The sequence below is a fragment of the Phalacrocorax aristotelis genome, chromosome 14 (assembly GCF_949628215.1).
Source record: "Phalacrocorax aristotelis chromosome 14, bGulAri2.1, whole genome shotgun sequence".
Lineage (NCBI taxonomy): Eukaryota > Metazoa > Chordata > Aves > Suliformes > Phalacrocoracidae > Phalacrocorax > Phalacrocorax aristotelis.
The window spans coordinates 10,212,491-10,229,183 of NC_134289.1; the positions used below are offsets into that span (position 1 = coordinate 10,212,491).

Genomic DNA, 16,693 nt, shown 5'->3' on the forward strand with positions numbered 1-16,693 from the left:
AAAGCAACCAAAAGCACAGACAGTTTTGGGTTTTTTTAAACTTAAATGATTTTTTTTTTAAAAGAATTTCCAAACCCAGAAGCACACAGAGTGGAAGGGGAATCTGTTATTGGAACACACATGCCCTGATTTTTCATTTCACTACAGCTTTCTAAAATGGAGCTGCTGATCCCAGACGCACACTATACTGGATGGTTGACCTTGAATTACGTGTACACACAATTCACACACAACAGACAGGTATCATCAAACTTTAATTAAACACACAATGTATCCATACCTGATGGTGCTGGGAATCATCCAGTGTTTTGAAAACCATGGCTACCATCCCATGTGCTCTCAGATGCATTCGGAAGCTGGGCATGGCGCACTTTGTCGCCAAGCTGATTACACTAGAGAAAATTAATTCCAGATTAGAACAACTAAAATGAACGCATAAACAAACAGCAGATAAACAAGTCTATAAAATGTGACCATATACCTCAGACCCTGACAAACTCTGTCAGGATGTTTCTGCCAAAATTTATATACGGCAAGTTAGTAACCGGTGAAGAGAGCAGCATCCTATTCAACAGTTGCTTACCAGCACCAAACTATGCGTGCTTTATTTTAAGTTTGGCTCAAAACAGGATTTGAAAGAGTGCCCTGAACTTACTTCTTTCAAACAGAAGTTGAAATAATCTAAAACAGTTACATTGGAAGTAAAATGTGCATTGATTAAGTACAAAGCTCTGATTTAGAGGCACAGGAGAGCTTATTATGGATCACGCCATTATCAGAAATGATAAATGTCAGCTTCCACCGCTACGTAACAGTTCTCTATTTGACCGGTTAGTCCTGCTTATGCCTGACAACACTTTACAAAAAACCCAAACATTTTTAATACCTACTGCTGCATTATATGGTTGATGGAAAAACTATCTATATTTCATGGAAAACCTGACAAATATATTAGTCTAATCAGTGATCAGCATAACAGTTCTATTTTAAAAATGGAAGTCTTCCCCTAGCTTTTATTAGCAAGTTGTCTGCCATTTGTAGCACAGTGCAACGAACAGGCGATTAAAAATCTATTGCTTTTAAATGCGGAGTAACGTGGGAGTGATTCTGCATACAAGCCTTCCACAACTACCGTCATGGACTATTATAAAAGATTCATACGGCACAGTGTTAAAGGACAAGTGGCCTTTCTGTCTCCAATCACAACAGCACCAGTCAGAGCTTACGTACCAGTTTCTGATTCTTTTACGTCTATTCCTATCCTTACACATTCATTTCCTTTGGAAAAATACTTGTCTTAATTTGTTAACTGAAAGAAAAAATTTTTTATGGTGTTTATACAAGTTACATTCCATGATATAAATTTGGATAGAAAAAAGTCAGTTTCAGATCTTAGGAAGTCTGCCATACGAGCAAATTAAGCACACTCAATATGAAAAACACTCCTGAACTGTCATTATGGTATTTATTTATTCTTGTCATAATGTACATACAAACTGGATAATAGATTTCTTGTGTTTATACTCCAGCAACATTATTCACTGCTAGTTTTTCAGGAACATAAAAAATGAATTTTTAAAATAGCTCTCAAAAGCATATAAAGCTTTTGCTCATCCACAGTCAAGTCTCAAGAAAATGGTCCTCATCACCTGTCTCTGTGGATTCAAGTTTTTCCTTCTCTACCATTTTCGTTTTGCTAACCAGAGAGGAAAATTCACAAGTATACAAAAAAAAAAAAAGATATTATTGTATGGTTACAGAACATCATCCTCATTACTTTTATGTCCAGGCAATGGACACCAATATTAAATCATAAACTTCTTCAAAACAAGACTAACATTTCTGATACAAACTTCACAATGACGTGTAACTTGAATATTAAGAATGCAAGGAGTAGTTTAGGTCAACTTAGGGAAGGTTCCAGTTAATATTGGGGCCACAATACATCCAGTGGATGCTAGCTATGTTATTTTTCAAGAGAAGATAAAGAACAGGGAGCTGGAGTTGAACGGTATCTCAGTATTACATTAGTTCTAGGTTATAGCCAAACTTTCCAATCTTCGGGATTTTATTTCAGAATTCAATTTTGTATTAAAAACAGAACAGATATCGCACATCAGATTGTGCTAAACAAAGAAAACTTATCAAAAAATGTGGTTTTTTTATTTATAGCAAGGAAAACAATTGTGTTGAACGTCTCTTACTGTACAATTTTCTATTTCATTTTCCAAGTTATGCTACTTTTGATAATTTAAAATACACCAACTTGATGATTATTTTCTAATTTTATTCTTTACAGCAGACGTGCCAGGTAAATACCCAAACAACATTTTAAAGCATGATCACTTAATTGATGAATATTTAATTTAATATTTCTTTTAAATGTAAGTTCAGTGTTTTACATTAAGATATCTTACCTAAGGCAACGTGTGTTTAGGGGCTGATTGCTCTTCAATCCACTTAGCAAGTACTCAATATCATCTGTGAACTCTTGATTTTCACCAAATTCCACTACATCATTGAAGTGCTTTACATGCTGAACAACAGTGTATAACTGGAAGAGACAAATATTTTGACCTAGGTAAGTTGCTCTTGGGACCAATTATAACCCTAACAAGTAGAGCTTACAATCTTAGCAGTTTTGAGAGCAAGGAAACATTAAGTTAATGCAGGCCATTCAACTACTTATATAAAAATATTATCTTTAATAGGAAAGCCAAATTTCATTTTGACACTGTTCCTTCAGTACTTAGGATTACCAATAATTCTTTATCTTAAAAATTTGTTAAGAATACTTACTTCTTTGTCTTCTTTCCTACATTTCAATGCAGTTACTATCTCTTGATAGGGCTGAGTAGGTATTGTCACAGTTTTTATCACTTTGGGAGGTGGTGCAGGAGCCTTAAAAACTCCATCATCTTTATGAATTGCCTCCTTTGAAGATAGCCTTACCTATTAATAAGAAAGTGCTAAAATGGGCAGATGTTTTGAGCATGTAAACATACACTGAATACATCAGGAAACAGTACAGGTGTTCAATTGTCAAACTCACATTCTGGGACTATTTAGTCCTTGCCTTACGCTACCAAGATGTACCTAAGCTACGTGACAATGTACCTACTCTTACAAAAAAATAAAAAAAAAGATGTCAGAAATTATATGCATTTTTAAATACAAAAAAATCAGTTCTAAGTAGTCAGGAAAGCTCCAGTAGAATTCTGAAACTAAAAAAAAGAAAAAAGGAAAAAAAAAAAAAGAGTCCTTTATGCTAGTTCCTTAAGCTTTAGGGTAAGTAAACCAACCAAGTTTAGTGTTTAAAAACAATTATTTGTTGATACTTACAAGTATCTTACCCCCTTACACTGGAGCTTCTGGGATTGATTAAGTTGGTTGCTTTACTGAACCATCACTAAGTACACTGGTCCGGACATGAGCACAGCATTGAGCAATCACTGTCTCAGCATAGCCTCAACTGAAAAACCCTGTGCCTCCTGTTCTCATCTCTAACTGCTAGAGGCTACCGCGCTACTGTACTCAGGGCGTAGCTATCAGAAAACCGACCTCTCCGACCTGTATTTTGCCTGTAGGTATAAGACTATATAATATAAATTTTGTAGCACAAAAAAATGCCACATAGAGAAAGAAGAGAGGCATGGTATAGGCCTCAAACAGGTAGAATATGCTCTTCTAAATTCATGGTATTCTCCGTGCACTGGCCTTCATTTTATTTGTGGTGTTAATATTTTAGGAACAACATATTATAGCACAACATAGAGAAAAACCTATTCTGAACTTAGAGCAGGTAGCAGAGAACTAGGTGTTAGGTCTAGAATAACCAGTGATAAGTTTCCAGCCATCTCAAGCAAGTATTACAGGTTTCTTGTCAACCTACTCCTCTGTATTAATTTGAGACTACTATAAGCTTAACTGTTAGCTTATCTTCTGATTACTTCTTTGGCACAAATTCAGATGTGAAGACAAACTGCAGAAAACAAGGCATACAGGAAAAAGACCTCCAAATGCCAAATTCTAAGTGTGCAAGTGCCAATGCCAGTGGTCATTCACTCACCCTCAATCTCTAAGTAATATCAATCTCAGTTTCCTTAAATAAAAAAAAAAAAATCCTCATTTTTCTAAGTGTGACTGAAAAAATTAGAATTAATACGCAGGCATACAGGATGCATTAGCTGTTAGTCACCCCATGGGAAATTTTGAGAAAGCCTTCTTGTGCATTGTACATTGGCAGCCGAAATTAAAATATAAGCCAAAAAAAACCTGCTATACCAAGGCACTATTCTTTACATGCTGCCTCTATTGCTGTGCAGCACTTCAGTATTGGCTCACTTAGGCTCCAGTGGCAAAATGCTAATAAACCACCCTGAAAAGCTGGTTTAGAGAGCACATACTGGAAGACTCTGGTCTTATCAGTCTGTGAACACAGGAGATTCACTGAAGTATCTCATCCAAGCCTTGGTTAATGGCTTCCCCTTCAAAGCAAATTCCAAGGGAGTTTGGAGAGGCCATAAGAAAGAGTACTTGGCATAAGCAGTTTGCATGCTATGGGTTTCTCATCATAAATCTAAGGCAAATTTATCCAGATCTTCAGGTAACAAAACTCTACAGAAATTAAAGAGGCAGGATCATCTGTGCAGGGTTACCACTGAACATTCGGATCAAGGCTCATTTATCTCATAATGCTTAACTCTTAGTCATACATACATAAATCAAGGTTAAAAGAAGTGACTGAAGTAATTTCAGATGTGTATCATAACACAAGGAGCACAGAATCATTTAGTATGGACCACCAAAACCAACAGTAAACCTAACGCTGACAATTCTACCGCTAAACCAGGGCCCTAAGCACCACATCTACATGTCTTTTAAGTACTTCCAGGGATATTGACTCCACTACCTCTCTGAGCAGCCTGTCCCAATGCCTGACCACTATTTCTCCTAATATCCATCTAAACCTCCCCTGATGCAGCTTGAGACCATTTCCTCTCATTCTATCGCTAGTAACTTGGGAGAAGAGACCAACACCCACCTCGCTACAGCCTCCTTTCAGGTAGTTGTCGAGAGCAATAAGGCTTCCCCTCAGCCTCCTCTTCTCCAGGCTAAACAACCCCAGTTCCCTCAACCTCTCCTCATAAGACTTGTGCTCCAGACCCTTCACCAGCTCCGTCGCCCTTCTCTGGACATGCTCCAGCACCTCAATGTCCCTCTTGTCCTGAGGGGCCCAAAACTGAGCCCAGCATTCGAGGTGGGGCCTCACCAGGGCCGAGCACAGGGGCACCATCCCTGCCCTGCTCCTGCTGGCCACATTATTGCTGACCCAAGCCAGGATGCTGTTGGCTTTCTTGGCCACCTGGGCACACTGCTGGCTCATGCTCAGCCAGCTGTTGATCAACACCCCCGTCCTCCTCTGCCCAGCAGTTTCCAGCCACTATTCCCCAAGCCTGCAGCGTTGCATGGGGTTGTTGTGGCCCAGGTGTGGGACCCAACACTCAGCTTTGCTGAATCTCATACAATTGGCCTCGGCCCATTGATCCAGCCTGTCCAGATCCCTCTGCAGAGCCTTCCTACCCCAGAGCAGATCAACACTCCTGCCCAACTTGGTGTCATCTGCAAACTTACTGAGGGTGCACAGACCATTGATAAAGATATTAAAGAGAACCAGCCCCAACACTGAGCCCTGGGGAACTCAGCTTGTGACTGGCTGGATTTAGGTCTGCTCACCACAACTCTCTGGGCTTGGCCATCCAGCCAGTTTTTTACCCAGCCAAGAATACACCCATCAAGCCGTGAGCAGCCAGTTTGTCCAGGAAAATGCTGTGGGAAACTGTGTCAAAGGCTTTAGTAAAGTCTAAGATAACATACACAGCCTTTCCCTCATCCACTAAGTGTTTCACCTTGTCATATAAGGAGATCAGGTTAGTCAAGCAAGACCTGCCTTTCATGAAGCCATGCTGGCTGGGCCTGATCCCCTGGTCGTCCTGTACGTGCCGTGTGATGGTACTCAAGATGATCTGCTCCATAACCTCCCCCAGCACCAAGGCCAGACTGAGAGGCCTGTAGTTCCCCAGATCCTCCTTCCAGCTGTTCTTGTAGATGGGTGTCACAGTTGCAGATCTCCAGTCAATCGGGACCTCCCTGGTTAACCAGGAGTGCTGATAAATGATGGAAAGTGGCTCAGTGAGCACTTCTGCCAGTTCCCTCAGTACCCTTGGGTGGATCTCATTGGGCCCCTTAGACATTGTGTCTAGGTAGAGTAGCAGGTCACTAACCATTTCCCCTTGAATCACGGGAGCTTCATTCTGCTCCCCATCCCTGTCTTCCAGCCCAGGGCTGGGTACCCAAAGAACAACTGGTCTGACTATTAAAGACTGAGGCAAAGAAGGCATTAAGTATCTCAGCCTTTTCCTCATCCTTTGTCACTCTGTTTCCCCCCAGATCCAATAAAGGCTGGATATTGTCCTTTGCCCTCCTTTTGTTGCTAATGTATTTATAGAAACATTTTTTATTGCCTTTTAAGGCAGTAGCCAGATTAAGTTCTAGCTGGGCTTGGGCCTTCTAATTTTCTCCCTGCATAACCTTGCTACACCTTTTTAGTCCTCCTAAGTTATCGTCCCCTTCTCCCAAAGGTCATAAACTCTCCTTTTCCTCCGTTCCAATCAAAGCTTTCTGTTCAGCCAGGCCAGTCATCTTCCCTGCCGGCTTGTCTTTTGGCACATGGGGCAGCCTGCTTTTGCGCCTTGAAGACTTCCTCCTTGAAGAACGTCTAGCCTTCCTGGACTCCTTCACCCTTCAGGGCTGCCTCCCAGGGGACTCTGTCGATCCGTCTCCTGAACAGGCCAAAGTCTGCCGTCTGAAAGTCCAAGGTCACAGTTCTGCTGACCGCCCTCCTTACTTCTCCAAGAATAGAGAACTCTGTCACTTCATGGCCACTGCTGTGCCCAAGACGGCCTCCAACCGTCACATCACCCCCGAGTCCTTCTCTCTTTGCAAACAACAGGTCCAGCGGGTGCCTTCCCTCGTTGGCTCCCTCAGCAGCTGTGTCAGGAAGTGATCTTCCACACACACCAGGAACCTCCTGGACTGTTCCCTCTCTGCTGTATTGTATTTCCAGCAGACATCTGGTAAATTGAAGTCCCCCACAGGAACAAGGGATCACATACAAACAAATACATGAGCAGATACAAATTCCCCTAATTGGTTTGTTCAGCCAAACCTCTGCCACGTTCATGAATTAAAATTTTGATGGTTCCAGTTACAAAGTGGAAGTTTGACAGAAGACAAAATGGCTTGTCTGAATATGAATGATCCAGACACTTTCCTAGCCCAAAGAGGGTATATTCGAAGTCTGTCTGAGGAGACTCAGACAAAATCTGCCTTTAAGCTAGCTATCAGAGTACTTCACAAAAATCAGTATCAGTATATAGATTCAGTAAACAACAAACACTTCCGTTCAAGTGCATGTAATTGAAATTCAAAAAGGGGTTTAGGAGAAACCCAGGACTGAAATTCCTGCTCTCTCCTCAAACACTAGTAGTAATGGTTACTTTAAAATCCACATTTTCCAGGCAGCACAGTTAACGTCAAGGGAAGGCTGTTCAGAATACTGTGACGGTGCAACCAAAACTAGCTATAAATCAAAGCGGAGCTACAACACACACACACAGGTGGAACTAAAGAAAACCCCAAAACAACAACCAAAAAACCCCCAACTAAAACTGGTGACAACAACAAAAGCTGAAGACTTCTCACTGCAAAAATCTCTACTTTCTGATTTTCTGTTCTCAGGCAAGTACTGCAAGCAAGGCACCAAATGAAACGAAGTTCAGTAACAATGCACAATGCTCTCTTAGCATAACCAGTAACAACCTTTACACATACATAAGCCCAAGACCCTGGATTTTCAGGGTCTCAAAAGAGTTAAAAAACAATTACTGTAAGCCTCAGAACAATCACTGATTTTTGAAAAAACAAGTGACTTTAAGAACTGTTGTCACCTCTTGTCTACTTAATGCAGACATGCTTGTATCTGGTATGTTTGTATTAGCATTTCTGGCTACATACAGAACATTGTTTCTTCTGTAGTGTCTAAAGACTCAAATCAGCAAATCACAGTATTTTACTCCATTAGAAAGGAAAAATAAGGAAAAATGAGATATCCCTTCTTAGTTTTTGTTTGTTTTTTTGACCTGCAACTTGCTGATTTCTATGAGTATTAGCAAGTTTATCTTAGGGGTTCTCACAGAAGATGGAGTATATCGTCAGAAAGCTTAACTTCAGCAGATTAGGGAACATAACTTGACTGAAGGTGTTTTTTTTGTATCTGTATATTGAAATGATATGGAAGATCCCGTTCTAGAGTATTTCCACCAAAAATGTCTTTCCTGTCAAATACCCAATGGCTCACATCACAAAGTGGACTTCATTTGGAATTACTGTGACATTACCAGATATCAAGAACTTGTGTTTCAAAGAAAAACCAAACCAACAATGAATCTTAAAAGAAGGTTAAATAAACTTGAGGAAAAACAAACAGTCTACTTACTGGGACACTGGGAGTTTTCAAAACCGGCGGTGCTGGCAAAGCCTCTGATTCTGGCTGGTTCCAGTGTCTAGCATTATATACAGCTTTTGTGGGAGACTAAAAAATAAAAGTAAAAGTTACTTTTTAAGCAAATCTACCAGTAGTCACTATATACTTCAAAAATTACTGTAGCAATAATGTAACCAAACCAGTAAAATAAGCTTAATTTTTCCCCCTTCTGTATTCCCAGCAACACAAGTTCTCAGTATCAGATGTATCAGAAAACCTGAAAGACTTTGAAGCATCCAATGGTTTTAAAGACCTACAGACCCATTCAAATAGCAACAGACATGACGTGTATGTATTTCAATAATTTCTCCGTTTTCCTACTTTTTAGATTTATTCAATGACAAAAGGTCTGCAACCTTCCTATAAACAAAACCAGACAGCTATGGGGAAAAAAAACATGTCCACAAACACCATGTCAGTAGAAAATATGACTAGTTTAGAATCAAAATGTAGAACTGATATAGACTTCAGTGCTTGGAGGAATAGAAAGCTCTCAAATGAAATGCCTTAATCCATATTAATAAATTAAGAAGGCTTTTTTTCTTCCTGCTCAAAAATGTGTCAAGACAAATCAAAATGCATTGAAACTTACTGTCCTTGAATTTGGGGGAAATACAATATAATTCTTAGAGGAGGAAAAGACAGAATTCTACTTCTAGCATCTGAGTTTACCAATCTAATTGCATAATATTCCAGACTAATATACCATTACAATTGCCACAGTTTTGCAACATGCCATATATTGTGTAAACCGTACAACTACATACCTCCTCACATGCACTTACAGAGCATTTTAAACGTGGAAAAAAAATTGGGCATTAAAAATTATTTTCTATCAAAATATAACGTATCAACTATTTAAAACAGATCCTGGCTCAAGTACAGCCCACAGTGGGGCTACACGTAGTGAACCTAGCAGTACCAGCTATGGGTTGAATCCCATTCTACGAAGAGTAACAAGGTTTTGGCAGGTCAAAAGCTAGGAAATAGATTTTTTTTTTTTTTTTTTTTTTTTTAGTCCAGAGTTTCTGTATTACTGTTAACACTCTACTGTGCGGCATCCTTCTATTCTTTACGAGAAAGCCCTGACTAACAAACCTTCAAAGAATATTAGCAGAATGAAAATCTCAGCTATGAGTTTTCAAAGCCAAAAAGACCTGTCAAGCACTAAATCATTTTCATTTCCAGACAAGAGAAACGCCTCTTTCCCTCCTACAGCGAGCTTTGACGTGGTCATGAGAAACTTAACTTAGCTGGATTTTAAAATTATTTTTTTAAAGCAGTGCTCATGTACCATTCAGCAACAAGTAAACAAGTATACAACAGCCATCATCCAAACAGTTTTATCTATTTTCCAAGGAAGCTCTTTTAAACAATACCTTCTCAGGTGATGGATACACCAAGTCCTTCAGCAGCCACATGTAGCCACCACAGCCACATGTAGCAATGCCAAAATAAGGTTTTAGATTATTTCAATTTTTAACCTTCCCAAGTAACAGAAGCACTAACCTGCCCAATTTCCTGATTTCCTGACAATCTTACCAAGCTCAAAAACTGAGAAACCAGTTTTCACTTTGTGCTGCTATGGTTACGAGAGGACATCCCTGCCCACAAATAGGAAGACTGTGTCATACAGATCCTTATCTGAAAAAAGGTAACTGCTGACAAAACGGTTGAAAGGTTATGTCTCTTTTCTCCTGTACATTTCCAGTTAGCAAATTCTTACCCTGGATGTGACTCAGGGTTTGTGATGACAAACTAAGGACAACTTAGTTACAAAGAGGCTTTTTAATCATGAAAGATGCAACATTTCACAAGTGTCTGTAATGGCAACAAACCTGTGGGTATGCTTTAAGATTGGGAAGAGCGGGTGTAAGTTTCTGGGTGTCATATCCTGGCATATGGGACGTTTCAAGGCAATAACGCACTCTATCAAGTAACCAGCATGCAAGTGCAGCATATATTTAGTATCAGTTTCAGCTGATGCATAATTCTTCTTAACCTTGCAGGGAAGCTTAACTACTACAGTTCTGTCAGCAGCGCATTACAGCTGCCAGAAGCCCTATTAATACAGGATATTCTATATTAATAGTCCCAAATCTCAGTCATAGTCTCAAACAGCACTCTATCCCTGCTTAAAGGATGCTAATATATTACTGCTCCTGAATTTCCTGTCTGGGAGCTACAAGCTGCACAGAAGCCGTTCAGGTCTGGGCTCCGCGCGCCCAGCCGCGCAGCTGGAGCATGCCGACACGCACGCCGCCGCGCATGCGCAGAGACCCTGCGGGGAGGCGCAACCCACACAACAGGATCCTACATTTATGCCGTTTTCTTAACTTGATGCAGAAACAACGGGGCCACAGACCAAGGCAGGCTCTGCTGCTGCTGCAGGACTCCCATTTTCATGAAGTTCAAGGGAAGAGCGCGCCATACTGGCTGCCTCGGTACACAAAGCCTCTGCCTGTGCCCCGCCTGCATGTTCTGTTTTCTTCAAGCCTTACGCTTCCTGACGAACCAACGCAGCCCTTGTCAGGCACAGGGGGAGCAGAGCCGTGCTGGCATTCAAGCTCATCTTAACCAGCGAGGCAGCAACTGGGACAGGCACTTGCCAACCACGCGACAGGAGTTTCTGCAGTCTTGGCTGTTCAAAATTTAGCACCTCTGTTGCATACGCATCCATACAGCAAGGAAGCACAGATGACAGATCAAGTTCAGTGCTTCGATATGGAATAAGAACAAAGCATACAAACAGCTGTGCCGGTATAATCAGGAGGTCCACACAGCATTAGTGTGTTTTCTTCAGCAGAGAGCAACAGCTGATGCGTAGGAAAGAGTTCAACGGGGCAAACAGATAAAGACAACTCCTTCTAAATACTCAGGGCTCAGAGGCTTCCCTAGTCAAAGATGGGATCCTTTTTATTTAACAGTCAAAAATGGGCTTGCCTTCTGTGATTTTCCTTAATCCCTTACTAAACCAAAAGCTAGGGCATCCCAAACTGTTTTGTGACAAGGCATTTTACAGCTTGCTGAGGCACCATCAACAGAGAGGAAAGCCGCATTTTACATAAGGAATCAAGTCGTGCCACCCATAAATGCCTGTTCTGAGAAATTAGGACGTCATCACTTCGTAGACCTCTTGTAACAGAACCTAAACTGCAACTGAAAATGCTAGTTATTTAAAACCTCAAACACCGAAGGTTAGTTTTAGCCACTATTCCTTGTAATATCTTCTACTTTTAGACCAAAGTGCTTTCAGCTGTGATTCCGCACCTTCTCAATATTTCATTAGGTAGTAGACACTGCTCCGCAGCATCCCTCCCAGTCCAGTATCCTGGCTCACACTGATTGCATACAGCTCAACTACCAAACACACCTGCAGAAATCCAACACTGCTTCCCAGAGAAATACATTCTAATCAGTTCTAACACATACAGAGACTTTGGAGGCTCTCTTACAACTCACATGGACATGGCCAATATATCCCCTCCTTTGCATCTCTCTCTTAAAGCACCCTTCACATTTTCCTTTGCAACACAAGATGAAGATGAATTTCCAAAACAACTGCAAAGAAACTCTGCCAGTACTGATCAATCAGTGAGCACCATGTAGACTTGCTTTAGATTACTGTGGGACAGAACTGAAGCCAGGAGAAGTATCAAAGAATGCTAGTGAACAAAGACTTCAGATGGGCTTGATCACAAAAGCAAAATGGGTTGGTTGGTTTGGTTTTGGTGGTTTTTTTTTTGTTGTTGTTGGGGGTGGGGTGTGTGTGTTTTTGCTTGTTTGGTTTTTTGTTTTGGGGCTTGGTTTTTTTTAGGCATCACAAATGCTTATGGTAACAAGCTCCCCTGAAGAAGCAACACTGGTATTTAAGCAGCAGTAATTTAAGAAACTGACTTACTTTCCCTTAAAGAGAAGACAACCTTGCAATTATTCAAATAACGCAGTCTTTTCTTTAAGAATTATTCCTCTCAAGCTTAACTTAGAATAGATGCAAGTGGAAATACATCACTCCTTTGAATTCTCTGTTCTTAAGGCAAATAAGTTCTGCAATATTAATCAGCTGTAAGAGCTCCTGCTGAATAGCAGAAGAGTCTCCTTTTTTCATCTGTATAGAACTGACAGCTGTTTACACACAGATAGATGCCTGAAGACTGCAAATATTCCAGTGAAGGTACAAAGCATACTGTACTGTGGGACTCTGCCTGTGGTTCTGGGGGACGAACTGAGATGCACAACCAGAACTAATGCCAGGGATTTTACAAAATGCACAGGGCTGTCAGTTTTCTAAGATCATCTCCAAAGTGTAAACTAAGGGTCTTGCTTAACCTCCCATCTCTGAAAGCCTCAAAGATTAAATTTTCAAGAGCTGGCACTCTGCACCCACTGATGCAGCGCTGCCTGCCATTCATAGATATAAGAATAGCAGAAAACAAGAGGCAGGGACATGAGTCATGCTGAAAATACTAGCAAAGCAAGGAAGACAGCAGCTATTTGCAGGCAAAAATGCTCTCCAAGGTAGAAGACAATGGCAAAAGAAAACACAAAAACATTTTTAACAGACATAAATAAAGGATCTATCAGGATATCTGAAGGGCATTCAGTACAACTGTATGCCAGATGCTCTTCAACACTACAGGTAAGTTAAAAAAATACGAAGGAAAAAAAAAAAACCCAAAACCCCCCCCCAACCAAAACATATGGTTATTTACCACTCGGTATTCATAACCATTAGGAGTACTACTCTGTCCCGCATGTCTCACTTTGAACGGGGAAAGATGACAAGTGTGTTACGTAGCACAGAGCTATTCATAATGGACTGTTTCTTTTGGAAAGGGAAAGGAGTGAACATCCATTAAGAGCAAAGAAAAAGAAATTACACTTCAAAACTAGAAGATGGAATATCAATTCAGCACAGGCTGAGCCATACGTACATAACAAAAAAGTTAATTCGGACTCCAGATAAGATAGCACTTTCCAACAGCAGTTAAAAAACAGGCGCAAACCAGGACAAAGTCATTTATTCAGTGTTCAAAATGTGAACTGAATCTCCATTATTTGGATCACAGTAGCAGATGAGTGCCAATACATCACCTCTGGCTGCCACAGACCACTTAATCGTGAGCTGCTACACCATTTAATGCAGTACACAAAAACATTGTGCGTGCACACAGCTAGACAACCGCAAGTTGTAAGTCAAAGTTGGCTTGTAGACAAGTCAGCAGCAGACAACACAATGTGCAGGGGGAAAAAATGTCACTGAAGATTTTCTTGCATCAGATTTCCGAAGAACTGCAAAATGTTTTTTCTTCCTCAAAGCTCAAAAAGAGGCCTACAGGGCAGAACAAGATGATGGGTCAAATACCCAAGTGAAACAAAAATTTAACTTGAAGAAACAGGACAATGTGATACACGAGATTCACTCTTTAACAGAAAGAGCTAATGGCACTCTGTATGCCGCTTACACTGAACTGGTCAGCTCAGAGCAGGAGCCATATGATTATGGTTACTAACTTGGCCTGAAACCTACATTAAATCTAATTAAAGGGACATATCACCACAATACTGGAAAAATATCACTTCAGTCAAGAGAAGAGGAAAAACCTGCATCTGCCTGGAATAACTGTAGTGGCACAAATACATCTTTCTAAGAACTGTTAGACAGAATTCCTGCCCATTTTGCTGCTACATAAAGGCAGAGACACACACACACAGAGACACCCACTCCTGCAAATCCTGATCTACTCAAAGGGTTTCAAACTACTCATGGGAAAGCCTTACAGATCCGCAACAGCAATGAAATTCCAGAGGTCATATGGCTGGGGCGCGCATGCGTGCACACCCACATAAGCTGTTCCATTTGGGTCAGTAAAACATTTTTCAGATAAATCTCCCATAGGTCTTCAGTTATGACAGCGTAGCTTGCACCACCGAGTCTCCACGTACACTTACCTGATCCCTTTCTGATGAAACCGAACTCGAAGGTGCTCTACCAGAGAGCCCCTACCTCATGCCAGCCGTTACTGGGCATTCCCTAAAGCAGTTCAGAGTAAAGCTAACTCAAAGTAAAAACTTGTAGACCTGTCTAATGGGGACGCTGGGCCCTCAGCACCGTTTCACTCCCAGGATGTGCCTGTGTTGCATCACAAAAATCATAAAGTCACAGACAGAGCTGAGTGAACCAACCACGCTCACAGAGTACATGGGAGCTGTGAAGACAATTTTGCATATTCATCTGCATATATATTAAGCTTCCATTGGCAAATGAAACTAGTATATTTTAATCTCTTTGAGAGTTTTTCCCGTTTTAGAACTTTCTACAGGACTGAGGCCTTGTGCAATGTAATATTTATCCTACACAGTTATCCTGTGTTGCCTAATTACTAAAACACTGAGTTAATTACTGGAAACTACACAAGTGATGGGGGGAATGTGAAGATGCAAAAGAGAATCTGGTTTCAAAAATGTTTTAATGTATCTTTGCTTCTCGCCTAAGAGTTAATACAGTAGGAGCTCGAGGTATAAAACACAGTTTCCACTGTGACATTAAACGTTTTCCATTCAACTTGATTTCTCCGCTTCGTGAAAAGCGCAGAGTACACACAAGGAGAGGAAGAGTCCCATGTTTATTTTTCACTTGTTCCTCTTGCCTCTAGACAAGGACTTCGCCTGTCCCCTTCACGTTGCACTTCGCATCCCTACCTTTCTCAGAACAAAGCTATGTCTCAGCTGACAACACCTTTCTTGACACTGCACCGGAGAAGAAATCCACTTCCAATAACATTGCTGCCACAGTTCGGCCTAACGGTTGCCTGTGGAGGACAGGCGAGGAAGCAGTTTTGCCAGGTGGAAGGATCTCAGCTCGGCATCTACCAGAACACACCCTTCTTCACCACGGTTTAATATGAAGGAGTGGGAAGAAAATTTTGATCAGCATTAAACAATTATCTTGATGTTAACAGAGCAACTCTTGGCATTTGCTTTCACTCCGAGACGGCTTCAAGGTGTTATGCCCCAACTCAATTCAGTAAAACTACAGTGGCTACACTTCACTCTTCGAATTAGGTGACTAATCCAAAAACCTGCCAGTCCTGAATAATATCCTGTTTGCTAACTTAACCAATTCTTAATTTTTTTGGTCTATTTATGTTAATATAGAAGAAAAAAAATCCCCAAATGGTAAGCACTAGGAAGCCAGTATTAAATAAATACACTTACCAAAGAATCTGGTTTTGCAAAGGTTAAATGAAATACTCATATCAATATGAAGTTTCAGTTTTTAACAAATCAACTACTTAAAAAGCAGATTTATTCTTACCTTTTATCATCTTTTACATTTTAAAATTAATTTTTATTCCATCAATATCGAAGTTGCTTAAAATACATTCAGTGTTTATAGTTGGTTATCACTTAGAACAGCTCATCTCTTGTGCATCATTCCAACAAATAGTTTTTGGACAAAACACCCACAAAAAAACACTTCAGTTCAGGACTGGGCAGACCATCTGCCAGAAGCACCCACCAGTAAATGAATGTACTGCAGAAGTAGCAACATGCTGTCACAGGTTGTCAGATCCGACCACCACTGTTTGTCAAACTGCTGATGAAACAGACTGCTGGCTTAGCACTAAACTGATACGAGCCAGAGACTTCACAGAACATTTTGATGGTCAAAATTCAGCTCAACTCCTCAAAGTTGCAAATATCAGCTAATAATCTTTCCTAGTAAAAAAAAAAAAGCAACTTGGACATCCTAAATCAGGATGCAAATAGCAGCTCAATGTGTGCAGTATCAGTAGTTTAATCGCACTGAAAAAGTGCTTCCAGCAGAATACTCTTTTCCTAAAGGTTATGCAAGATAAAGGCAAACAGCTCTTTTTAAAACGAGTTCTGATCAGTCTATTTTGATCCTACCATTAAACGTATGGAAAGGGCTATGACTGACAGAGCGAAACTTTAGAATTCCGCATCCGCTGCTGCTTTTCCAAGAATACTTACTTAAAATAAGCTATGGAAAAATAATTAACCAAAACCACCTGAGGTTGTGCACTTAAGATAATCTTCACATACATTAAATTTTTAAATATT

At 40.5% G+C, this 16,693-nt stretch overlaps 1 protein-coding gene across 6 annotated transcripts in view; it reads right to left on the bottom strand.

Moving 5' to 3' along the window:
• WAPL (WAPL cohesin release factor) overlaps positions 1–16,693 on the bottom strand; it is a 77,429-nt gene that overhangs the window by 22,888 nt on the left and 37,848 nt on the right. For 5 of the 6 annotated variants that reach the window (XM_075109740.1, XM_075109738.1, XM_075109741.1 and 2 more), the window contains 4 exons: positions 8,558–8,653; positions 2,800–2,952; positions 2,418–2,554; positions 281–392 (listed from right to left, as the gene is read on the bottom strand). In XM_075109740.1, the coding sequence (XP_074965841.1) occupies positions 281–392; positions 2,418–2,554; positions 2,800–2,952; positions 8,558–8,653 (498 nt within the window). The remainder of the gene's footprint in view (positions 1–280; positions 393–2,417; positions 2,555–2,799; positions 2,953–8,557; positions 8,654–16,693) is intronic. The other variant, XM_075109743.1, reaches the window with a different exon arrangement.